General features: G+C 42.8%; 1 protein-coding gene across 1 annotated transcript in view; it reads right to left on the bottom strand.

The window, feature by feature from the left end:
• Nucleotides 1-27,135, bottom strand: part of LOC112265448 (FRAS1-related extracellular matrix protein 2-like) — a 149,746-nt gene that overhangs the window by 37,453 nt on the left and 85,158 nt on the right. Inside the window, exons 6-8 of the mRNA XM_042296117.1 lie at nt 20,430-20,660; nt 13,128-13,253; nt 12,756-13,007 (exon numbers count right to left, since the gene is read on the bottom strand). Coding sequence (XP_042152051.1) covers nt 12,756-13,007; nt 13,128-13,253; nt 20,430-20,660 — 609 coding nt within the window. The remainder of the gene's footprint in view (nt 1-12,755; nt 13,008-13,127; nt 13,254-20,429; nt 20,661-27,135) is intronic.

Below are 27,135 nucleotides of genomic sequence, written 5' to 3'. Positions count from 1 at the left end.
ATTGTCCCCAGCACAAGGTGCACCTGTCTAACAATCATGCTGTTTAATCAGGTTCTTGATATGCCACACCTGTCAGGTGGATGGATTATCTTGGCAAAGGGGAAATGCTCACTTACAGGGATGTAAACTATTTGTGCACAACATTTGAGAGAAATAAGCTTTTTATGAGTATGGAACATTTCTGGGAGCTTTTATTTCACTTTACATGTTGAGCTTATATTTTTATTCAGTATATATAGATATATTATACTTGAAAGTAGTCAGATTTGTAGGCCCACTGTGAGTGCATCCCAAATGGCACCCTATTCCCTATATAGTGCACTACTTTTGACCAGACACTAATGGGGCGTATATGGAATAGGGTGCCATTTGAGACACATACTCTTTCTGCCACGTTGGCAGACCTGCAGGCAGCGCTGGTCTCGTGGAGATAGTAGTGGATGTTCTTAGTACAGACACACACACAGACATGAATGTACAGACACACACAGACATGAATGTACAGACACACACACACAGACATGAATGTACAGACACACACACACAGACATGAATGTACAGACACACACACACAGACATGAATGTACAGACACACACACAGACATGAATGTACAGACACACACACAGACTTGAATGCAGGTTTAGAAGCACGGTGCCAAGGAGTTTTTCCTAGCCACCATGATTCTACACCTGCATTGCTTGCTGTTTGGGGTTTTAGGCTGGGTTTCTGTACAGCACTTTGAGACATCAGCTGATGTATAAGAAGGGCTTTATAAATAAATTTGATTTGATGAATGTACGGACACACACACAGACATGAACGTACAGACACACACACAGACATGAATGTACAGACACACACACACACAGACATGAATGTACAGACACACACACACAGACATGAACGTACAGACACACACTCAGACATGAATGTACAGACACACACACACAGACATGAATGTACAGACAGACATGAACACAGACACACACTCAGACATGAATGTACAGACACACACAGACATGAATGTACAGACACACACAGACATGAATGTACAGACACACACACACACAGACATGAATGTACAGACACACACACACAGACATGAATGTACAGACACACACACAGCTCTTCTACATGCACAGACAGCTATCACCATAACATCCAGGGAAGTACCACGTCCACATGCATATATTTACAGTATGCAGTACGCCTGCCTGCCTGCCTGCCTTCCTGCCTGCCTGCCTTCCTTCCTGCCTGCCTGCCTGCCAGCCTGCCTCCTGCCTGCCTTCCTGCCTTCCTGCCTTCCTGCCTTCCTGCCTGCCTTCTTGCCTTGCCTTCCTTCCAGCCTGCCTGCCTTCCTGCCTGCCAGCCTGCCTGCCTTCCTGCCTGCCTTCCTGACTGCCAGCCTGCCTGCCTTCCTGCCTGCCTGCCAGCCTGCCTGCCTTCCTGCCTGCCAGCCTGCCTGCCTTCCTGCCTGCCTTCCTGACTGCCAGCCTGCCTGCCTTCCTGCCTGTCTTCCTGCCTGCCAGCCTGCCTGCCTTCCTGCCTGCCTTCCTGCCTGCCAGCCTGCCTGCCTTCCTGCCTGCCTTCCTGACTGCCAGCCTGCCTGCCGTAAGTATGACAGGACTTGTCCTTTCACGCACAGGTAATTGCTGTTTGATAGAGACTCAATCGCCCGTGCATGCCATGCATCCAGACGCACCGGAGGGAAGGAGAGGTGTGGTATGGAGCCACCGGGGCGGGGAGTGGGACAGTAAAACATGAGAATGCTTGTAGAGCAGAATTACAGTCTTGTATTTATGCAGTGATGTCACTGGTCTGTAAATCTCAGGAACACTCTAAGGTCTGTAAGGTATGGTTCTGGTTCTGGTGAGAGTGGGACATGGGGCGGGTCTGGGTCCTGGACGAGGATGAGAAGTTGGCTGACCCTAAACCCTGTTATTACCTCCCTACCGCCCCATCTGGATTCACCAGGATTCCAGGTCATACAACAGATGTGCTGCAGAATTTTAGGGAGAGATACTGTAGTATTAACTGTAGTGTTAACTGTAGTGTTAACTGTAGTGTTAACTGTAGTGTTAACAGTAGTGTTAACTGTAGTGTTAACTGTAGTGTTAACTGTAGTGTTAACTGTAGTGTTAACCGTAGTGTTAACTGTAGTGTTACGATTACACCTACAGGGCTAGACTGCATGTTCAGCAAGCTCTAGAGTAGGTCAATATCATTTCTGTATTCCAATAAAACCTGTCGCCCGTCTGTTAAACACATGATCCTAGTAAATCATGATTATACTCAGGCAGGCAAAGGCAGCTCCTGTCCTCGTGGGCCTGAGTATCTGCAGGAGATTTTTGTTCTGTTTCAGAGCAGCGTTTTAAACCTGGGGCAACTCCATGAGCGATCATATTTCTGGCGATAAAAAGTGAAAAGCAGCAGACTCCAACTACCAGAGTTGACCTTCACTGATTGAGATCATAAACAGTCTACAATCGGTACCTATAATACAGTTTTCGTTGGGTTGTGTCTCTGGTTGTGTTTGGATAGAAGGGACACTGGCTACATCTCCTTAATGTCCAGCTCTAATGTACATCCTTTTCTCTCTGGAAGTGGAAGGGCTGGGGGTGGAATTTGGCAGAGGGGAAACAGTCACCTCCTAAGACTGTTTAATGGGACTGGGTCAGTCCAGATGGGACAGAGTGTGCATGTGTGTGTTTGGCGGGACAAGGTCAGTCCATTCGGGACCGGGTGCAGCTGCCAGCTGCTGAAACCTCAGCCCACCCAGAGAGGCACGGCAGGACCATCACAGGACCATCACATCCATGCACGTACCATCCCAAAAGATCACCACTTCAACAGTACAACACACAGAGGAGGAATACTGATTCCATGCTCTGCCTGTATTGCCTGAGTATCTGTGTCACGTGTGGAGGAAAGGAAGCAGGATTACATGCTTATAATCCCTTGTACTGTACAGTACACTACTTTTGACCAGGGTCAAGAGGGAATAGGGTATCATTTGGAATGTACCCATGGTCTGGGAGAACAGTAATATATATTGATTTATTACTTCACTCTGATATGACATCTATTCTTTTCATTGTGAATTAACTGTGCATGAATGTTTAGATAGCAGGTCAAGGATGTTTGAGAGGCCGGTACGACGGTAACCAAGGATGTTTGAGAGGCCGGTACGACGGTAACCAGAAAAGACAGATTCCCTATAAACACCCTGAGATGAGATTAGGTAACTGGGTTTTCTGCCGACGTGAAGTGTTCTCAGAGGAACTGAGTTGAAGGGTCAACAGTTTAAAATGGTTACAGGCACAAGGCATTTCCTACCTGTCACTGTGTACCCACTGAATAGTCTAAATTGTATCTAGCATCATAGAAGGTGTCACGGCACTGATATGCAGCTGTGAACTCCCACTACTAGCCTTGTTCCACATCTACATGTGGTTTAGCTAACTGTACTGACAATCATCACCATGCTATACATACTACATCGCCCTTTGGTCACAGTTTGAGAGAGTGGGCTGTAATCTGTGACTGACAGGCAGTATCCTGGCCATGCTGGTACAACAACCACTGTGTCAGTTTAATACAATCACACTACAGACTGGAACAGAAACTTGTTCTAGAAAGTAAAAAATATAAAATAGATCATTCCAAATGTATGTAACTGAAGTTCCTCTTGGCATGAACTTAAGTTGTGGCATGTTTTGTGTCTTGGTATAGAACACTGTCAATGTTCTAGTTAATTAACAACCAAAACAACAAGAGACAAGCCTTAATACGTCCCCAGTCCTGAGATTAGTTTACCTCAGACAAAGAGGCTCCCCATGCTAACAACAGTCACAGTCTCTCCTCTAAATTTTCCTTCAGTGCTTATCTATTCGACATCATCGTGTTCTCAGAGCCGTGGCCCGGGGCCTCAACAAGGCATCTGACTGACAACCAGGATCCTTTCCCTCCTGCATATCAGTTGGTCGGATGGAGTGGTTAATACGGGTTCATGTATAGAATGACACACACACACACACACACACACACACACACACACACACACATAATAGAAGGGGTTGGTAGGGCAGGGGGAAATACATACTTTGTGGAAACTTGCTTTGTGTACAAACTTATTGTTATCTTAGAATGGGATCCTGATTCTGTCTGCATGGCGTCAAGAATCAGATGAAGACAAAGGGTCAGAGAAGAAACCATAGCCTGAAGCTACTGTTAGACAAGCTGCCTAACCCTCCCCACTAGTGACGTCAGGAGCTGTAACCTGATCAACACAAAGAGGGCATGAGGTAAAACAGTGAGAAACCTCCCAAGAGCATCCTGGATCAGGTGTTGAGGGGGTTTAAGGTGCCAGGATATGATGAGATGGAAGGATGGAGAGACAGAGGGATGGAAAGATAGTCCTGGAGAGACAGGGCTGATGTCAGCCTATAGATACATTTGTCAAGAAGGAGGTGATAATGGAATGGACTGTGCTCTGTTACATAAACTAAGGAGGAGAGGGAGGAGAGGTAGAAAGGCCTGTCTGTTGAAGGAAAAGAGCAGTACTGTAGATTGATTACCTGTCAGATCGTACCTACAGTAGGGAATAAGGTGTGATTTGGGATGCACCCCAGATCTTTGCTAAGGCATGTGTTAGAGTGTATGTTAGAGTGTGAGTGAGAGAGTCTTATGTTCATACTGACCGTGACAATTCTGTGTGTTGTCTAGAAACCAGCTCCCCACTACTACAACACTTCCTACTGAAAGGAACCCTGTTTCATTGGGAGAAACACTGTGAAACTGTGACATTCTGAACTGGATTAGAGGTGAGTTACATTCTATGGCTGTTATAAAGGGTACAGACTATTATAGGGTTGTTATATACGGGTACAGACTTTTATAGGGTTGTTATACAGGGGTACAGACTTTTATAGGGTTGTTATACAGGGGTACAGACTTTTATAGGGTTGTTATACAGGGGTACAGACTATTATAGGGTTGTTATACAGGGGTACAGACTATTATAGGGTTGTTATACAGGGGTACAGACTATTATAGGGTTGTTATATAGGGGTACAGACTATTATAGGGTTGTTATATACGGGTACAGATTTTATAGGGTTGTTATACAGGGGTACAGACTATTATAGGGGTGTTAATTCAGAATCGGTGGGTCCCCCATGGCACGGTTGAGCTAAAGCAGGCTAATGCGATTAGCATGAGGATGCAGTAACAAGAACATTTCTCAGGACATAGACATATCTGATATTGGCAGAATTTACAGTAGCTATTACAGTGAACGAATGCCATGCAATAGTTTGAGTAGAGTGCACAGTTATGGACTTGAAAAATTATTAATAAACCAATTATGCACATTTGGGCAGTCTTGATACAGAATTTTGAACAGAAATGCAATGGTTCATTGGATCTGTTTAAAACGTTGCTGCTGTCATCTAGTGGCCAAAATCTAAATTGCGCTTGGGCTGGAATAATACATTAAGGCCTTTGTATTTTCTTTTACCAGATCTAATGTGTTATATTCTTCCACATTCATTTCACAGAACCGTGTTTCCCTTCAAATGGTATCAAGAATATGCATATCATTGCTTCAATTCCTGAGCTACAGGCAGTTAGATTTGGGTATGTCATTTTAGGATAAAACATTTTTTTTAAAGGGGCGTATCCATAAGAGAACAGGGGTACAGACTATTATTGGGTTATTATACAGGGCTGTTATACAGGGGTACAGACAATTATAGGGTTATTATACAGGGGTACAGACAAGTATATGGGTGTTATATAGGAGTTGTTATACAGGGGTACAGACTATTATATGGGTGTTATATAGGAGTTGTTATACAGGGGTACATACTATTATATGGCTGTTATATAGGAGTTGTTATACAGGGGTACAGACTATTATAGGGTTATTCTTTTTTTTAAAGGGGCGGATCCTTAAGAGAACAGGGGTACAGACTATTATAGGGGTGTTATATAGGAGTTGTTATACAGGGGTACAGACTAGTATAGGGTTATTATTCAGGGGTACAGACTATTATAGGGGTGTTATATAGGAGTTGTTATACAGGGGTACAGACTAGTATAGGGTTATTATTCAGGGGTACAGACTATTATAGGGGTGTTATATAGGAGTTGTTATACAGGGGTACATGCTATTATAGGGTTATTATTCAGGGGTGTTATTTTTGTAATAAATGTTTTATTTAACCTTTATTTAACTAGGCAAGTCGGTTAAGAACAAATTCTTATCTACAATGATGGCCTACCAGGGAACAGTGGGTTAACTGCCTTGTTAAGGGGCAGAACAACAGATTTATACACTGTCAGCTCGGGGATTTGTTACTGGCCCAATGCTCTAAACACTACGCTACCTGCCGCCCCATACAGGGGTACAGACTATTCAAACCATTGACCCTTTAGTTCAGCGTCCCAACAGCTGCTCTGACACTGAGGGGAATACCAAGGAATAGTAGGGGTTAAAGATCTTATGCACACACTGGTAGAGGTCCCTGTACACCATATTAGGTTACAGAGGAATGAGCTACTGTACAGTAGAGAGCCATCTCAAGCGTGCCTCAGGTCTCACACATGAACACACACACACACACACACACACACACACACACACACACACACACACACACACACACACACACACACACACACACACACACACACACACACACACACACACACACACACAGTCTTTAAGTATTGCGTCTGCCTCTGTTCCCAAGGAGGCTATAAGAGTACCTGTAACCCGGTCTGAGTAATGCAGTGGGACCACTTATCATCCACTAAACTCTCTTTCCCACAGTTTCAAATATGTAACATCATTTCCTGCCAGTGTCATTCAGCACAGAGGCACATGATGCTGAATGACAACGTACCCTGGAAAATGTGACTAAGAACGTCACTACGGTCTGAGACTCAATGGCTAAGAAACGATTTAGACATTAAACAAGGAATGCTAGAATAAACACACGCCCCAAAGTATTCAGGATACTTGACTTGGAGATGTAAGACTGAAAATAAATCAATTTGTTTCCATTCTACAAAATCAGGTTGTTTAAAATAAGAGGTAACACAAAATCACACTCTCAAACAATGATTAAGTGGAATATCTATCCAATGGGATAATATGTTATTGAATATGTCATACAGTCTATCCTTTATGTACCACATTTGATTTTTGACTAGGGAGTGAAGCTCAAATATAATTTACTATCCTGTCGATGGCAGGTTGATGAGCGGGACTGACTGTTAGAGAGACATGTTTGGTAAGAGACATGTTTCCTGTCCAGGTGGTCTACCCTGTGAGAGAACATCTGGTGAATCTTCACTCAGTCTGAGTTGGTAGACCAGACCAGTGCTATGTCTCAAATGGCACGCTATTCTCTACATAGTGCACTACTTTTGATGAGGGACCATAGGGCTCTGAGCATATTAAGTGTACTATATAGGGAATAGGGAGCTATTTGGGACATGGGCAAAAGTAGAGCACAATTTAGGGAATGGGGTGCCATTTGAGATTCCCCCCTGGTGTAGATATAACCATGTTACTGTATCTTAATGATCTGCATTAAAACATGTTTTCTTTCCACCTACAGGCCTCCTGCATTACTTTTAGGACTCAATTAAACTCCTGCAGTGAGGTTTTGAAATGCTGAGAGTAGAGTTGCATCACCCCAATTAGTTCTGTTTCAGATGGACTTTTTGATGGTGTGTTTGTGTGCAGCCAGAGAGTTTTGATGAACGTTTGAAAAGGAAGATTCAGTGATTATACCAAGGGATTTTCACATCCACTGTTCCCTGCCTGCCACCCCTTCACAGTGGTGCTTCCTTTAGATGTCCAGGGTACATACTCACACACACACACACACACACACACACACACACACACACACACACACACACACACACACACACACACACACACACACACACACCTACACACACACACCTACACACACACACACACACACACACCTACACACACACACCTACACACACACACACACACACACACACCTACACACACACACACACACACACACACACACACACACACACACACACACACACACACACACACACACACACACACACACACACACACACACACACACACAGAGCCAGGGTTTATAGGGAGAAGGGAGAGAGGGAACTAGCCAGGCAGATATGGAAAACAGGAATGCCCAAGAGGTGCTGTTGAACAAAGGCTGTTTGGAAGATATGAGATACAGGAGACTATCAGATGTGGATATGAGCCTTGCGATAAGGCCTTCCCTCTAGCAAGAGGAGACTCACATGGGCTGTGTCCCAAATTGCACCCTACTCCTTACATCGCGCGCTACTTTGGACCAAAGCACTATGGGACCTGGTCACTCACATGCACATGCACATACACACACTTGCACACAAGCCACTATTCCTCTATTGCAGGTATTCCCAAACTGGTGTATGCGCAATGCCCCCAAAATGTTTTTCTTCGTATTTTCAAACATTTTCAGTTTTTTTTCTCGCCTGAGTAGCCTCGTTTTACTGCCAAAAATAAAATGAAAGCATCTAGTGTTCAGCGAAACAACACTATGTCAAATACAGGTAGTCACATAATTAATATCCAATCACATTAACCGTTACTCTCTCACGGGAATTCCACTAACAGTCCGTATGTGGCAACACTCCTTCCGTGGCCTCCAACTGCTTTTAAATGCTAGTAAAACTAAGTGCATGCTCTTCAACTGATTGCTACCTGCACCCTCCCGCCCGACTAGCATCACTACTCTGGACAGTTCTGACCTACAATATGTGGACAACTACAAATACCTAGGTGTCTGGTTAGACCGTAAACTCTCCTTCCAGACTCACATTAAGCCTCTCCAATCCAAAGCCTCCTTCACTCATGCTGCCAAACATACCCTCATAAAACGGACTATCCTACCAATCCTTGACTTCGGCGATGTCATTTACAAAATAGCCCCCAACAATACTCAGCAGACTGGATGCAGTCTATCACAGTACCATCCGTTTTATCACCAAAGCCCCATATACTACCCACCACTGCGACCTCTATGCTCCAGTTGGCTGGCCCTCACTACATATCCGTCGCCAAACCCACTGGCTCCAGGTCATTTATAAGTCTTTGTATATTGCACTGGTCACCCCCAAAGCCAATACTTCCTTTGGCCGCCTCTCCTTCCAGTTCTGTGCTGCAAATGACTGGAACGAATTGCAAGCTGGAGCTGGAGCTGGAGTCATATCTCCCTCTCTAGGTTTAAGCATCAGCTGTCAGAGCAGCTTACCGATCACTGTACCTGTATACAGCCAATCTGTAAATAGCACACCCAACTACCTCATCCCCATATTATTACTTACCCTCGTGCTCCTTTGCACCCCAGTATCTCTACTTGCACATCATCATCTGCACATATATCACTTCAGTATTAATGCTAAATTGTAATTATTTTTGCCTCTATGGCCTATTTATTGCCTACCTCCCTAATCTTCTACATTTGCACACACTGTACATAGATCTTTCTATTTCTATTTTATTTACTGTACGTTTGTTTATGTGTAACTCTGTGTTGTTGTTTTTGTCGCACTGCTATGCTTTATCTTGGCCAGGTCGCAGTTGTAAATGAGAACTTGTTCTCAACTGGCCTACATGGTTGAATCAAGGTAAAAAATAACAAGTATGTAGCCAAACGTAGCTGCTGCTCATTCCGTTGGCTATAAAATTGATTAATGGTTAAAAAAGGTAGGGCCCGCGTCCATAGAGACAGATACCAGCTCTACTACCAGCAGTATTACACCTGCACCTGTTGACGACACAAGTTGTTCTGCTTCCATGAGCACATCCAATGCTAGCATCAGTAATTCTACATTTGTTGTTAGCCCAGCTAGCATGGATACTGGCAGTTGTGAATCTGATGTGGCCGAAGAGCTACTGCCCCCTTACCCGGAAAACCACCGAACAACAGACAGAGACGTTGGACCATCAAAGAGATGCAAATATGATGAGAACTACATTGATTTGGGGTTCACTTATATTGGGAGTAGTGCCTTTCCTCAGCCGCAGTGTGTTATATGTGCAAAAGTACTATCTCACAACTTGATGAAACTATCACTCTTGCGCTTACATTTAGAAAAATAAAACATGGCAATTTGAAAAATAAGCCATGAGCGAGAATTATGATGACTTTCGAGTAGTAAGACGTATAAAAGCAACAGATACCATTAATAAGAAGGGGCTAGAAGCGTCTTATATGGTGAACTACCGAGTGGCTAGGACAGGCAAGCCCCATACTATTGTGAATGACTTAATTCTTCCTGCTGCTGCGGATATACTTGGGACAATGCTGGGGGAAAATACCCCAAAAACTATACAGGCAATGTCTCCATCAAACAACACTGTTTCACGATGCATCAGTGACATGGCAGGAGATGTTTTGAAACAATTACTGCATCACATACAAGCCAGTGAATTACATGCGTTACAGCTGGATGAGTCAACAGACGTAGCGGGCCTGGCACAGCTCCTGGTATATGTCCGTTACGTTTATGGGAGGTCAATTAAGGAAGACATCCTCTTCTGCAAACCACTGGAAACCAGGACAACAGGAGAGGATATTTTTTAAAGTACTGGACAGCTTTGTGACATCAAATGGACTTTGGTGGTCAAGATGTGTTGGTATCTGTACTGATGGTGCAAAGCCATGACAGGTAGACATAGTGGAGTGGTAACGTGCATGCAAGCAGTTACTCCCAACGCCACTTGAGTACACTGCAACATCCACCGAGAGGCTCTTGCTGCCAAGGGAATGCCTGACAGCTTGAAATACTTTTTGGACACCACAGTGAAAATGGTTAACTTTGTTAAAGCAAGGACCCTGAACTCTCATGTATTTTCTGCACTATGCAGCGACCATGTAACGCTTTTACAACATACAGAAGTGTGCTGATTATCAAGGGGCAAAATATTGTCCATTTTGAAAAAATTGAGAGACGACCTTAAAGATTTCTTTACTGACCATAATTTTCACTTATCTGACCGCTTGCATGATGACGAGTTTCTCACACGACTGGCCTATCTGGGTGAATGATCTGAATCTAGGATTACAGGGCCTCTCTTCAACTATATTCAATGTGCAGGACAAAATTGAGGCTATGATTAAGAAGTTGGAGCTCTTCTCTGTCTGCATTAACAAGGACAACACACAGGTCTTTCTATCATTGTATGATTTTTTTTGTGTGCAAATTAACTCAAGCTTAAAGACAATGTCAAATGTCATATAGCGAAGGACGTGAGTGAGTTGGGTGTGCAATTACGCAGGTACTTTCCCAAAGCGGATCACACAAACAACTGGATTCGTTATCCCTTTCATGCCCTGCCTCCAGTCCCACTTACCGATATCTGAACAAGACAGTCTCATCGAAATTGCAACAACCGGTTCTGTGAAAATTGAATTTAAATCAGAAGCCACTGCCTGATTTCGCTCAGAGTATCCTGCCTTGGTAAATCGCGTTGTTAAGACACTGATGCCCTTTGCAACCAGGTACCTATGTAAGAGTGGATTCTCGGCCCTCACTAGCATGAAAACTAAATACAGTCACAGACCGTGTGTGGAAACTGCTTTAAGACTGAGACTCTCTTCAATACAACCCAGCATTGCAGAGTTATGTGCATCCTTTCAATCACACCCTTCTCGTTAACCTGTGGTGAGTTATTCACAATTTTTTGATGAATAAATAAATACGTTTTATATATAAGATGGCTAAATGAAGAGCAAAATTATTGATTATTATTATTTGTGCCCTGGTCCATTAAGAGCTCTTTGTCACTTCCCACGAGCCGGGTTGTGACACAAACTCACACACATTCTTATGTTTAATAAATGTATTGTATAGTGTGAGTGTGGCAGGCTTACAATGATGGCAATAAACAACATGTGAGAGTGTGCTGACCCTGGTGCTAGAGGGGGTACGCAGCTGGAGGTTGAATGTTTGAAGGGGTACGGGACTATAACAAGTTTGGGAACCACGGCCCTCTTGGTTTCATTCAGCTGGTACTACATCATTTCTGTACTTTAAGTTTACCTGTATCCGTCAGCATAGTACCACATAAATCATTAATTATACCAATTATTTTTTATTTCACAAGTTATTTAAAAGTTGAGGGTTTTCTGTTCATCTAAAGGATACAATGAACCAATACATCAATACAAAACCACATCCAACCGATGGGAGCCTGCTTCTATTGGTAAAGTCATGAATTCACTATGCCTGAGGTGTATAGGTGGGTGTGTGTGTGTGAACCTTTCGAAGGTTCCCTGATCTATCTGTTCTAGATGTTTCATCAATACTGTTAAAGTGTAAATGTACCTTTTCACACAACATCTCAACTGTCTCCTTTGTGAACAAGCAAAATGAAATAACAACACGTCTGCTAACATTGCTGTCTTAACATAATCTGCCAGAGGTGACAGGACAGGAGCAATCTTTTTTTTCTTACTCTCACATTGTAAAAAATAAATTACCCAGATGGCATCCTATTTCCTATAAAATGAACTACTCTGGTCAAAAGTAGTGGGCATAGGGAATAGGGTGCCATTTGAGACGCAAGCCTAGTCTATTCAAGAGCGATATTAACACTTTCCTCAGCTGGTAACTATTATCCTGTCCTCCAGGCGAGAGGTTTGAAAGGTCAAAGGTGAAAAGTGAAGGGCCATCTTACCGTCGTCCAGGTCAGGTATGATGGTGACCCTGGCAGTGTGGTACTCCTGTCTCAGCCGGCCTCCCATGGGCATACTGAGGGTAACGTTGAAGCTCTCCTCCTCTTCATACAGAGAGTCATCTATGATCACCACACGACAGGAACTCTCCGTCTCGCCCTTATCGAAGCGCAGGACACTGTTGTGTTCCTCAGGTCTGGATATGTAGTCAGAGTAGGACAGGACTGTAGAGGGGATGGTCCCTGTAGCTGTGGCTGTAGGAGAGAGGAAAGGAGAGAGGGATGAGAAGAGAGGGAGGTGTGTGTGTGTGTGTGTGTGTGTGTGTGTGTGTGTGTGTGCGTGCGTGCGTGCGTGCGTGCGTGCGGACTCTGTACCTTGCTGTGTGTAGCAGATGACCATGAGTTCCTGTGTGACGTCACCACTCCTGCGCACTGGGATCAGCAGCTCCCCGATGTCCTCCTCTATAGAGTAGACTGCAGACTGGATAAACACTGTCGCCTCTGGGGAGGGGACAGAGAGAGAGAGGGGGACAGAGAGAGAGAGAGAGAGAGAGGGGGACAGAGAGAGAGAGAGAGAGAGAGAGAGAGAAAGAGGGGGACAGAGAGAGAGAGAGAGAGACAGAGAGAAAGAGGGGGACAGAGAGAGAGAGAGAAAGAGGGAGGCAGAGAGAGAGAGAGTGAGAGAGAGAGAGAGAGGGAGAGAGGGATAGAGAGAGAAAGAGCGAGCGAGAGAGAGAGAGAGAGAGGTGGGGACAGAGCGAGAGAGAGAGAGAAAGAGAGAGAGAGAGAGAGAGAGAAAGAGGGGGGCAGAGTGAGCGAGAGAGAGAGAGAGGGAGAGATAAACCATCACATCCTTCTCACTGTGTACATACTTATTTCATTAATACAGAAGTTATGCGGATGAGAAGAGGGTACAACAATGTGTTGAATATTTCTGTCCATTACAATATGCTGCTGCTGGTGCTCTGGTCCAGGCTCCTCCCTGAGGACAGAGGTCTATAAAGGATGTATTGACCCAGTGAACTGAGGCAGAAGACATAGTCTGCGTCGCAAATGGCACCCTATTTCCTATATACAGTAGTACATTCCTTTTGACCAGAGCCCTATGTAGGCCCTGGTCAAAAGTAGGGCACTATATTGGGAATAGGGCATCATTTGGGATCCATCCAGAGGATATGATGACTAACATCAGTGGTTGGCACAGACAACTACCCAGAAGCCTCTCTGATTTGACAGCTGACGCACCAATCAGGGAATACATATACATTTAGTGAATTGTTCATAGGAAAATTCCAGCTTCCGTACTGTAGACTTTGAATGTGAAGAAGGACCATTTTTATTTATTTTATTTTACCTAATAAACCTGACGTGTCTTGATTCTGTTTGCAAGCAGAGACCTGCTCAAACCATTGGTCTTTTTTAAAAGTTTGTGTTAGTCACTCCCCCTGTCCTGTCCTGTCCTTTCCTCTCCTTATCTCCTCTCCTCCTTTACTCTGCATAGCGAGACTGTGTCTAAGTTACTAGACCTGAGTTACATCCCAGAGGCCTACACTAAGAAGTACCTACCCCACATAGACAAGTTTACAATATTCTCTCTATCACTGTTATGCTTCTTCTTAAAACCTATTCTTTACTCTAATTGTGAATCTGGTCATCTGTGCTAATAAGGTGACAGTGTGCTAGCAGGGCCTGAACTCTCACAACCCCCAACAGTCCCACCTGACCAATTACTGTCTGACCAGGACACTGGACCAATGGCTCCCTGCCCTTCCCAGCCCGGTCTTGACTAAATAAGTAGATGTCCTACCTCCTACTCAGGCTATCAGAACATACAAGCTTATAGCCTTTAATAGCAGCTCCTACCAAGGCTCATAACAAGGCTGACAGGCCTTCATGTGGAGAGCTTCTCCTCTCTCTCTCTCTCTCTCTCTCTCTCTCTCTCTCTCTCTCTCTCTCTCTCTCTCTCTCTCTCTCTCTCTCTCTCTCTCTCTCTCTCTCTCTCTCAATTTGAACTCTTCTGATAGTTGAAGAGATTCACATTTAAAGGAGCTGCTAGAACCTGGGTCAGTTGTAATGTTGTTGTAATGTAAGTCCCAAATGGCACCCTATTCCATATGTAGAGCACTCCTTTTTACCTGGGCCCGTAGGGCTCTCGTCATAGTAGTGCACTAAAAAGGGAATAGGGTGCCATTTGAGACACAGATGTATTCTGAGAAGCTAGGAAATCATGGAAATCTAAAATAGCATGTTGATATGTTAATGTGTAAATATACATGTTTGTGGTCATGAAGCAAAACTATATGTTAATGTGTAACGGCCAAATCATAATATTGATATTACAGCTGCACCATCGAGAGCATCCTGACTGGTTGCATCACTGCCTGGTATGGCAACTACTCAGCTTCCGACCGCAAGGCTCTACAGAGTGTAGTGCGTACGGCCCAGTACATCACTGGGACCAAGCTTCCAGCCATCCAGGACCTCTATACCAGGCGGTGTCAGAGGAAGGCTCTGAAAATTGGCAAAGACTCCAGCCACCTTATTCATAGACAGTAGTTCTCTCTGCTACCGCACGGCAAGCGGTACCGGAGCGCTAAGTCTAGGTCCAAGAGGCTTCCAAATAGCTTCTACCCCCAAGTCATAAGATTCCTGAACATCTAATCAAATGGCTACACAGACTATTTGCATTGCCCCCCCACCTCCTCTTTTACTCTGCTGCTACTCTCTGTTTATTATCTATGCATAGTCACTTTAATAACTCTACCTACATGCACATATTACCTCAATTACCTCGACTAACCTGTGCCCCCGCACATTGACTCTGTACCGGTACCCCTTGTATATTGCCTCGCTATTATTATTTTACTGCTGCTCTTTAATGATTTGTTACTTTAATTTCTTATTGTCACGACTTCCGCCAAAATTGGTTCCTCTCCTGGTTCGGGCGGCATTTGGCGGTCAGCGTCGCCGGTCTTCTAGCCATCATTGATCCATTTTTCATTTTCCATTTGTTTTGTCTTGTCTTCCCACACACCTGGTTTCAATTCCATCATTACATGTTGTGTATTTAACCCTCTGCTCCCCCCATGTCCTTGTCTGGAATTGTTTATTGTAAGTGCTTGAGCACATTATTTTCTGGTGTGCGACGGGTTTTTTACCCATTGTATTGATTGTTCTGTTTACGGTGGTTTTTATTATTAAACTGCGCCGTTGTAACACAGTTTTTGTTCTCCTACGCCTGAGTTCTCTGCCACCAGTACGCACTCATTACACTTATATATATAAAAAACACTTTTTTAAAAACTTTTCTATATTAGTGTATCATTTATTTTATTTGTTATTTTTTCTCCATCTAAAAAGAAATGTTTTCTTTAAAAAATATTTATATATATATATATTTGTTTAGGTATTTTTTCCTAAAACTGCATTGTTGGTTAAGGGCTTGTAAGTAAGCATTTCACTGTAAGGTCTCTGTTGTATTTGGCGCATGTGACTAATACAATTTGACTTAACTTGATAGCTGCATGTTATCTTAATTTCCCTCAAGGGACTAGTGTTTTGTGAGACAAACAATACCATCCTTCAGACATTTTAACCAATGTAAGTTGTTGACAGAATATTCCTCCTCTCACACAGGGGGAACCCAGAGGGGGAAGTAGAGGAGAGGCATCATTTATATGTACATTATGCAAGAGCTCCCTTCCTCAGACTTCCAACTACAGTATCACAGGGGAACGAACGGCTTAGCTGCTGTTTTTAAAAACCTTGTTTGTCTGAACTGTATTTAGATACTTTGACTACTGTACGTCCCTAATATCACCATAATCCCTATGTTGTGGAATATGGTGCCATTTGGGACACATCCGCTGTGTAAACAACATGAGAAGCCTGAGAAGTCTCCAGTCTAGTGTTCTCCAACCATACCCTGGGTCTGACCCTAACCTTGGGATTCTCCATACCCAATTTATTTAACCGTGTTAATTTACCTTTCTGGAGGAAACAACTTCCCATATGGACTATTGTTACAGTGTTACTGATCACTAAATCTAACCTGTTGTTGCAAAACTCAGGTAACTGTTCCAAAATTCCCAGGCTCTGGAGCCAGGCCAGGGATTGATAAGAGGCAGAGAGCAGCTTCACTAACAAAGAGCAGCTTCACTAAGAAAGAGCAGGATCACTAACAGAGAGCAGCTTCACTTACAGAGAGCAGCTTCACATACAGAGAGCAGCTTCACTAAGAAAGAGCAGCATCACTAACAGAGAGCAGCTTCACTTACAGAGAGCAGCTTCACATACAGAGAGCAGCTTCACTAACAGAGTGCAGCTTCACTAACAGAGAGCAGCTTCACTAACAGAGAGCAGCTTCACTAACAGAGAGCAGCTTCACGTACATAGAGCAGCTTAACTAACAGAGTGCAGCTTCACTAACAGAGAGCAGCTTCACTAACAAAGAGCAGCTTCACTAACAGAGAGCAGCTTCACTAACAGAGAGCAGCTTCACTAACAGAGAGCAGCTTCACTAACAGAGAGCAGCTTCACTAACAGAGAGCAGCTTCACGTACAGAGAGCAGCTTAACTAACAGAGTGCAGCTTCACTAACAGAGAGCAGCTTCACTAACAAAGAGCAGCTTCACTAACAGAGAGCAGCTTAACTAACAGAGAGCAGCTTCACTAACAGAGAGCAGCTTCGCGTACATAGAGCAGCTTAACTAACAGAGTGCAGCTTCACTAACAGAGAGCAGCTTCACTAACAAAGTGCAGCTTCACTAACAGAGAGCAGCTTCACGTACAGAGAGCAGCTTCACTAACAGAGTGCAGCTTCACTAACAGAGAGCAGCTTCACTAACAAAGAGCAGCTTCACTAACAGAGAGCAGCTTAACTAACAGAGAGCAGCTTCACTAACAGAGAGCAGCTTCGCGTACATAGAGCAGCTTAACTAACAGAGTGCAGCTTCACTAACAGAGAGCAGCTTCACTAACAAAGAGCAGCTTCACTAAAAGAGAGCAGCTTCACTAACAGAGAGCAGCTTAACGTACAGAGAGCGGCTTCACGTACAGAGAGCAGCTTCACTAACAAAGAGCAGCTTCACTAAAAGAGAGCAGCTTCACTAACAGAGAGCAGCTTAACGTACAGAGAGCGGCTTCACGTACAGAGAGCAGCTTAACTAACAAAGAGCAGCTTCACTAACAGAGAGCAGCTTCACTAACAAAGTGCAGCTTCACGTACAGAGAGCAGCTTAACTAACAGAGTGCAGCTTCACTAACAGAGAGCAGCTTAACTAACAGAGAGCAGCTTCACTAACAGAGAGCAGCTTAACTAACAGAGAGCAGCTTCACGTACAGAGAGCAGCTTCACCAACAATGTGCAGCTTCACTAACAGAGAGCAGCTTCACGTACAGAGAGCAGCTTAACTAACAGAGAGCAGCTTAACTAACAGAGAGCAGCTTCACGTACAGAGAGCAGCTTCACTAACAGAGAGCAGCTTCACGTACAGAGAGCAGCTTCACTAACAGAGTGCAGCTTCACTAACAGAGAGCAGCTTCACGTACAGAGAGCAGCTTCACTAACAAAGAGCAGCTTCACTAACAGAGAGCAGCTTCACTAACAGAGAGCAGCTTCACTAACAGAGAGCTGCTTCGCGTACAGTGAGCTGCTTCGCATACAGTGAGCAGCTTCACGTACAGAGAGCAGCTTCACTAACAGAGTGCAGCTTCATTAACAGAGAGCAGCTTCACGTACAGAGAGCGGCTTCACGTACAGAGAGCAGCCTAACTAACAAAGAGCAGCTTCACTAACAGAGAGCTGCTTCACTAACAGAGAGCTGCTTCGCGTACAGTGAGCAGCTTCACGTACAGAGAGCAGCTTCACTAACAGAGAGCAGCTTCACGTACAGAGAGCAGCTTCACTAACAGAGTGCAGCTTAACTAACAGAGAGCATCTTCACGTACAGAGAGCAGCTTCACTAACAAAGAGCAGCTTCACTAACAGAGAGCAGCTTCACTAACAGAGAGCAGCTTCACTAACAGAGAGCTGCTTCGCGTACAGTGAGCTGCTTCGCATACAGTGAGCAGCTTCACGTACAGAGAGCAGCTTCACTAACAGAGTGCAGCTTCATTAACAGAGAGCAGCTTCACGTACAGAGAGCGGCTTCACGTACAGAGAGCAGCCTAACTAACAAAGAGCAGCTTCACTAACAGAGAGCTGCTTCACTAACAGAGAGCTGCTTCGCGTACAGTGAGCAGCTTCACGTACAGAGAGCAGCTTCACTAACAGAGTGCAGCTTAACTAACAGAGAGCATCTTCACGTACAGAGAGCAGCTTCACTAACAGAGTGCAGCTTCATTAACAGAGAGCAGCTTCACGTACAGAGAGCGGCTTCACGTACAGAGAGCAGCCTAACTAACAAAGAGCAGCTTCACTAACAGAGAGCAGCTTCACTAACAGAGAGCAGCTTCACTAACAGAGAGCTGCTTCGCGTACAGTGAGCTGCTTCGCGTACAGTGAGCAGCTTCACGTACAGAGAGCAGCTTCACTAACAGAGTGCAGCTTCATTAACAGAGAGCAGCTTCACGTACAGAGAGCAGCTTCACGTACAGAGAGCAGCCTAACTAACAAAGAGCAGCTTCACTAACAGAGAGCTGCTTCACTAACAGAGAGCTGCTTCGCGTACAGTGAGCAGCTTCACGTACAGAGAGCAGCTTCACGTACAGAGAGCAGCTTAACTAACAGAGTGCAGCTTCACTAACAGAGAGCAGCTTAACTAACAGAGAGCAGCTTCACTAACAGAGAGCAGCTTAACTAACAGAGAGCAGCTTCACTAACAGAGAGCAGCTTCACTAACAGAGAGCAGCTTCACTAACAGAGAGCAGCTTCACTAACAGAGAGCAGCTTCACTAAAGGCTGACGAAGGTGTTAGGTATTTTATTAGGATCCCCATTAGCTGTTGCAAAAGCAGCAGCTACTCTTCCTGGGATCCACACAAAACATGAAACATTACATAATACAGAACATTAATAGACAAGAACAGCTCAAGGACAGAACTGCATACATTTGTTTTTGTAAAGGAACAATACAGTACATTCACACAAAATATCTAGGTCAAATAGGAGAGAGGCGTTGTGCAGTGAGGTGTTGCTTTATCTGTTTTTTGAAACCAGGTTTGCTGTTTATTTGAGCAATATGAGATGGGATGGAGTTCCATGCAATAATGGCTTTATATAATATTGTACACTTTCTCGAATTTGTTCTGGATTTGGGGACTGTGAAAAGACCCCTGGTGGCATGTCTGGTGGGGTAAGTGTGTGTGTCAGAGCTGTGTGTAAGTTGACTATGCAAACAATATGGGATTTAACACATGAATGTTTCTTATAAAAAGAAGAAGTGATGCAGTCAGTCTCTCCTCAACTCTTAGCCAAGAGAGACTGGCATGCATAGTATTTATATCAGCCCTCTGATTACAATGAAGGTCCATGTTTTGTTATCCACTGACCTGGATGTTCTCACCCACCTACTATACAACCCTGCCTCTCCCATAGAGACCTCAGACCAATCATCTCTGCAAAGACTGATGAAGAACCTACCTGTAGCAATGACTTGTCAACCATTAGTCATTTGAACACAACACTGTTAAGACTGTTAAAACAAGCTACTCTGGATCATGGACCTGTAGTACATACCATCAGCTGGGTCGAGGATCTCCACAGTGGCTGTGTCAGGGAACTCCAGGGCAGCCATGACAGGTTCTGACAGAACAATCTGGAAGGTCTCAGACTGCTCGTACACTCCATCCTGCAGGATCTTCACCCTCCATGTGGCCGTGGTCTGACCTGGGTTAAACTGGACCTGCTTCTGGGATTTACCACGGAAGTCCTTATCCTTCTCCGCCGTACCATCTCTAGTGCTGATGCCTGGGCAAGGAGGGAGGAGAGGAGAGAGGGGGCATAGAGGAAGAGGAAATGATTACATGTACTGTACATAAAACATTTGTTCTTCTTACAATGTGGCATTCAACAAGATAAGATCAGAAGGCAGCATCCAGATATAATAACCGGTCAATAACAGAGCCCAGTCAGAGATGGGTCAGAGAAGCAGTCAGCGTTAGATGAAGTTGTGATGTGTCAGCTAGCAGATGGCCCTGACATGGACCAGGAGGAGGGGGTGGTAATCAGGACGTCACTCTCGATCTGGCCCCTAGTGGTCTGACTGAACACAGAGGACACTGTAATACATATTCCTAGGCCAGCAGCATACCACCCTGCATACCAGTGCTGTGTTGCTTCTGAAACTAAGCAGGGTAGGTCCTGGTCACTCCCTGGATGGGAGACCAGATGCTGCTAGAAGTGGTGTTGGAGGGTCAGTAGGAGGCACTCTTTCCTCTGGTCTATAAAATATCCCAATGCCCCAGGGCAGTGATTGGGGTACCCTGTGTAGTGTGCTCTTTCGGATGGGATGTTAAACAGGTGTCCTGACTCTCTGAGGTCATTAAAGATGCCGTGGCACTTATCGTAAGAGTAGGGGTGTTAACCCCGGTGTCCTGGCTAAAAATTCCCAATCTGGCCCTCAAACCATCAGTCACCTAATACTCCCCAGTTTACAATTGGCTCATTCATCCCCTGTAACTATTCCCCAGGTTGTTGCTGTAAATGAGAACATGTTCTCAGTCAACTTACTTAATAAATAAATAAAATCTTACCAAGGTCAATTACCTACCATGCCACATTGGGAGATCGTTTTGCTTCCTTTCAAGCTACATTATCTTGACACAATTAAGCTATATTGTGGGTAAAGCAGAATCAACTTAAAACAAGGTTGTCTATGCAGGTAGTGTAGAAGTATTGGTAGATTGACATTGTTGTTACTGCCTAGTCTACTGAGTCTAGCCTGCCCAGCTTGCTGGTGGTAGTTTGTGCCAGTGCCGTTTGATCAGACCTGCTGTCACTGAGGGCTGGTGATGATGGCAGGACTCCTGCTGTTCAGCTAGCTACACAACCGGCTAGCTACACAACCAGCTAGCTACACAACCAGCTAGCTTCACTGGCTGGCTCGCTCTGAGATAGACCAACACAAATATGAATTATTTAATTAATTAATTAATAATAATAACAACAAACAAACAGATAAATTAAGAAGCTAGATAAAGATAAAAGAGCAAGAGAGAGAGAGAGAGAGAGAGAGAGAGAGAGAGAGAGAGAGAGAGAGAGATAACACTGAAGAGCTTCAACGGTGCACAGATGGAGGAGGAAATGTATGAGTTGGGGGAATTGGACCAAAATTACCATTTCATTCTTTGAAGTGAGCTTTGATATGCCTACACCAAGAAGGGAAATGGGCCCTGTACGTGTTCATGGGGCTGCTACAGTTCTTGCTGACATGTGTTCATAGATCACATGGATGAGCTCAACAGAGCCGAAATATATATCACCTGTCTTCAAAGTGCAGGCAGAGAAGCGGCTCCCTAACTCTGTCTAAATCCCATAATGCACTACTTTTTACAAGAGCCCTATTTGGGTTCTGGTTAAAAGTAGTGCACTATATAGGGAATAGGATGCTATTTGGGACGCAAGCTCTGTCTCTCTCACAGCAGAAGGAGGACTACAGCTCCCTGATCCCAGAAGCAGCTCTGAGGCCTAGCAGCAGGCCTGGGTTTAAATACTATGACATTTTTGCTTTAGCCTATATAGCAGCAGGCTAGCTCTACATAACTGCTATACTAGCACCTCCCCTGGTGCACACAACTTTACCGAATGCCTCACAATGTCCAATAAAGAACCAGGCATCCAGTTGAAAGTAGTGTGCTATATAGGGAATAGGGTGCCATTTCAGATGTATTCTAGATCAGGGCTGGCTCTGGCAGGCCAGCAAGCAGGGCTAGGATGGAGCAGATATCCTCTGTCTCCTCACTGTGTGAAGCACTGGCCTGAGATCAGTCAGCATGTCATCTCAGTACCAAGGCAGATGGGTAGTGGGTCTGTCAGACTGATCTGATGCCTGTGAGTCTGGTTCATCTGAAGGCTTGGCTTTCTCTTTCCATCTCCCTTCATCCTTCGAGGTTTGAGTTCCAGTAAACACATTGAGGAGCAGAAAGGACTGCCAGTGTGCGGTGTGTGCTTCTCGAGGTTCCTGTGTCCCTAATGACACCATATTCCTTCTATAGTGGCCTACCATAGGTCTCTGGTTAAAAGTAGTGCACTACCTAGGGAATAGTGTGCCATTTGGGATGTAGGCCCACATTTCTCCTGTTCTAACCTCCTATAAGCACACAGCTGGAGTGCCAGAACATTTCACTGATGCAATGATGTTCATTTGAGAAATATATCCATGTACTCTCAAATATTAATATCTTCAATATTTTTTAAAAACAGCTTCAGAAGTTTCCACAGTATGGAATTGAGTTATTTATCGTCATAATCAGAAATGCTAATCAGTCAACCCATTAGAAGGGGGATAGAACCCTCTTCGTTGTGTTCTTCAAGAACAGTTCCTTAACCTCTTGAGCTTATGGCTCAATACTGCCCCCGTTGGAGGAAGTGCGTGCCCATAGTAAACTGAAAATATTTTTTTCCAAAATTGCTAATATATGCATATAATAATAATTATTGAATAGAAAACACTCTAAAGTTTCTAAAACCGTTTAAATTATGTCTGTATGTAAAGCAGAACTCTCAGGGCAGCCTTTCTCCCAAACTCTCTCTTGTCAAGAGAAAAGTTGGGTCAACTTTGACGTCATCGCCCCCACCCTTCCCAGGCAGCTACCGATCTGGGAACAGTATGTATTTGTTCAGCGCGATGTCTGCTTTCAATTGGCACGTTCATTGTTTGAATTTCGCGCTCCCTCATCCTTTGGCGGGCGAAAATGCCCGGTTCACTCTCACATACATGCACTCTATTGCGCGCGGCCGATTTGGGGAACGTTCTTTTCCAATAGACACCAGTTGAAGCCGGTTCGTTTGTTCGCGATGATCATTGTTTTACATGATAAAAACATCATTTTGCTCGATTCTGCACTTAGTTTGACCAGTTTAGTCAACATATAATATGTAATTTTGAAGTTTGATTGCGCAAGAGTGCGGGACCAGAAGGAGCAGAAGTTATTTTGGGTGCATTTCAGCTGAAGCTGTTAGCATATGCTAATACAAAGACGCACAACTTGAAACCAAACGATGTATTGGGTAAGTATGACTCCTTCTACGTCTTCTGATCAAGAACATCAAAGGTAAGGGAATATTTATGTGGTTATTTTGGGTTTCTGTGGACTCCAAACGTAGAGGAGACACTGCTAATATCTGAGCGCCGACTCATAGCATAGACTAGTGAACGAATTCTGTAACGTTAAAAATAAATGTAACACAGCGGTTGTATTAAGAAGAAGTGTATCTTTGTAACTATATGTAGAACATGTATATTTAGTCATGTTTATTGCTTGTTATCTGACGTTATCTGTCCGAGCTATCATAATTTCTCCGGACATTTTGAGTAGCATTTTTGAAATGTCGTCATTGTAAACAGAGATTTATGGATATTAATGGCATATTATTGAAAAAAAAAAAAATGTACTGTGTAACATGTAATATTACTGTCATCTGATGAAGATTTTCAAAAGGTTAGTGAATTATTTATTTTTTAATCCTACTTTTAAATTTTATATTTTCTGGGACAAAATGGCCGCCGCTTGCATTTTGTTTCGGTGGTGGTCTAATATAAATGTGTGCTATGTTTTCGCCGTAAAACATTTTAGAAATCTGACTTGCTGGGTAGATGAACAAGGTGTTTATCTTTCATTTGAGCTATTGGACTTGTGTAGGTGTGGAGGTTAAATATGTCTAAGAATATTTTTCACATTTTGCGTTATGCTAATGAGCTTGAGCCGTAGTCACGATCCCGGATCCGGGATGGGTAGCATCAAGAGGTTTTAACTTGAATTATCTCTTGAAGAGGGCAGACCCTTGAGATAGTCTAATGGTCATATTATCTGCATATTATCTGCATATTATATGCATACTCCCCTGAGAGAGAGCGAGATAATTAGCTAGCAGAGACACAGTGCTGCTTCCCAATTGATACCCTATTCCCTATTTAGTGCTGTACTTTAGTCCAGATCCCTGTGGCCAACAATGGGCCCTGGTCAAAAGTAGTGCACTATATAGAGAATATTTCAGGCCATTTGGGATGCACACAAGAACAACGTAACACACCACAGCCTCAACGCTAGCAAATACACAGTGAGACACAGCTAGGGGCAACTCAATACATCCGACCCATCTGATCTGATCTCAAACTTCAGCTATTCAAACTAGCACAGTTTTATTGACATCCCGAATGTATTAGGATTCTGGACAAAAACAATGAAAACAATACCAGTGGTGCCAGTAGTAGTCAGCCATAAAACCTTTGTTTTAAACCCTGTGTATAAACGTTGTGTTATAAAACTAAGGTTTACTGTTGTTATAAACCCTGTGTATAAAATGAGTGTTATAAACTAAGGTTTACTGTTGTTATAAACCCTATGTATAAACTTTGTGTTATAAACTAAGGTTTACTGTTGTTATAAACCCTGTGTATAAAATGAGTGTTATAAACTAAGGTTTACTGTTGTTATAAACCCTGTGTATAAAATGAGTGTTATAAACTAAGGTTTACTGTTGTTATAAACCCTGTGTATAAAATGAGTGTTATAAAACTAAGGTTTACTGTTGTTATAAACCCTGTGTATAAAATGAGTGTTATAAACTAAGGTTTACTGTTGTTATAAACCCTGTGTATAAAATGAGTGTTATAAACTAAGGTTTACTGTTGTTATAAACCCTGTGTATAAAATGAGTGTTATAAAACTAAGGTTTACTGTTGTTATAAACCCTGTGTATAAAATGAGTGTTATAAAACTAAGGTTTACTGTTGTTATAAACCCAGTGTATAAAATGAGTGTTATAAAACTAAGGTTTACTGTTGTTATAAACCCTGTGTATAAAATGAGTGTTATAAAACTAAGGTTTACTGTTGTTATAAACCCTGTGTATAAACGTTGTGTTATAAACTAAGGTTTACTGTTGTTATAAACCCTGTGTATAAAATGAGTGTTATAAAACTAAGGTTTACTGTTGTTATAAACCCTGTGTATAAACGTTGTGTTATAAAACTAAGGTTTACTGTTGTTATAAACCCTGTGTATAAAATGAGTGTTATAAAACTAAGGTTTACTGTTGTTATAAACCCTGTGTATAAAATGAGTGTTATAAAACTAAGGTTTACTGTTGTTATAAACCCTGTGTATAAAATGAGTGTTATAAACTAAGGTTTACTGTTGTTATAAACCCTGTGTATAAACTTTGTGTTATTAACTAAGGTTTACTGTTGTTATAAACCCTGTGTATAAAATTAGTGTTATAAAACTAAGGTTTACTGTTGTTATAAACCCTGTGTATAAAATGAGTGTTATAAACTAAGGTTTACTGTTGTTATAAACCCTGTGTATAAAATGAGTGTTATAAACTAAGGTTTACTGTTGTTATAAACCCTGTGTATAAAATGAGTGTTATAAAACTAAGGTTTACTGTTGTTATAAACCCTGTGTATAAAATGAGTGTTATAAAACTAAGGTTTACTGTTGTTATAAACCCTGTGTATAAAATGAGTGTTATAAAACTAAGGTTTACTGTTGTTATAAACCCTGTGTATAAAATGAGTGTTATAAAACTAAGGTTTACTGTTGTTATAAACCCTGTGTATAAATGTTGTGTTATAAACTAAGGTTTACTGTTGTTATAAACCCTGTGTATAAAATGAGTGTTATAAAACTAAGGTTTACTGTTGTTATAAACCCTGTGTATAAAATGAGTGTTATAAACTAAGGTTTACTGTTGTTATAAACCCTGTGTATAAAATGAGTGTTATAAAACTAAGGTTTACTGTTGTTATAAGCCCTGTGTATAAAATAAGTGTTATAAAACTAAGGTTTACTGTTGTTATAAACCCTGTGTATAAAATGAGTGTTATAAAACTAAGATTTACTGTTGTTATAAACCCTGTGTATAAAATGAGCGTTATAAACTAAGGTTTACTGTTGTTATAAACCCTGTGTATAAAATGAGTGTTATAAAACTAAGGTTTACTGTTGTTATAAACCCTGTGTATAAAATGAGTGTTATAAAACTAAGGTTTACTGTTGTTATAAACCCTGTGTATAAAATGAGTGTTATAAACTAAGGTTTACTGTTGTTATAAACCCTGTGTATAAAATGAGTGTTATAAATTAAGGTTTACTGTTGTTATAAACCCTGTGTATAAAATGAGTGTTATAAAACTAAGGTTTACTGTTGTTATAAACCCTGTGTATAAAATGAGTGTTATAAAACTAAGGTTTACTGTTGTTATAAACCCTGTGTATAA

The sequence above is a fragment of the Oncorhynchus tshawytscha genome, linkage group LG13 (assembly GCF_018296145.1).
Source record: "Oncorhynchus tshawytscha isolate Ot180627B linkage group LG13, Otsh_v2.0, whole genome shotgun sequence".
Classification (NCBI taxonomy): domain Eukaryota; kingdom Metazoa; phylum Chordata; class Actinopteri; order Salmoniformes; family Salmonidae; genus Oncorhynchus; species Oncorhynchus tshawytscha.
Note: the sequence above shows the minus strand (reverse complement) of the source record. Positions and strands in the feature narration are given on the sequence as shown.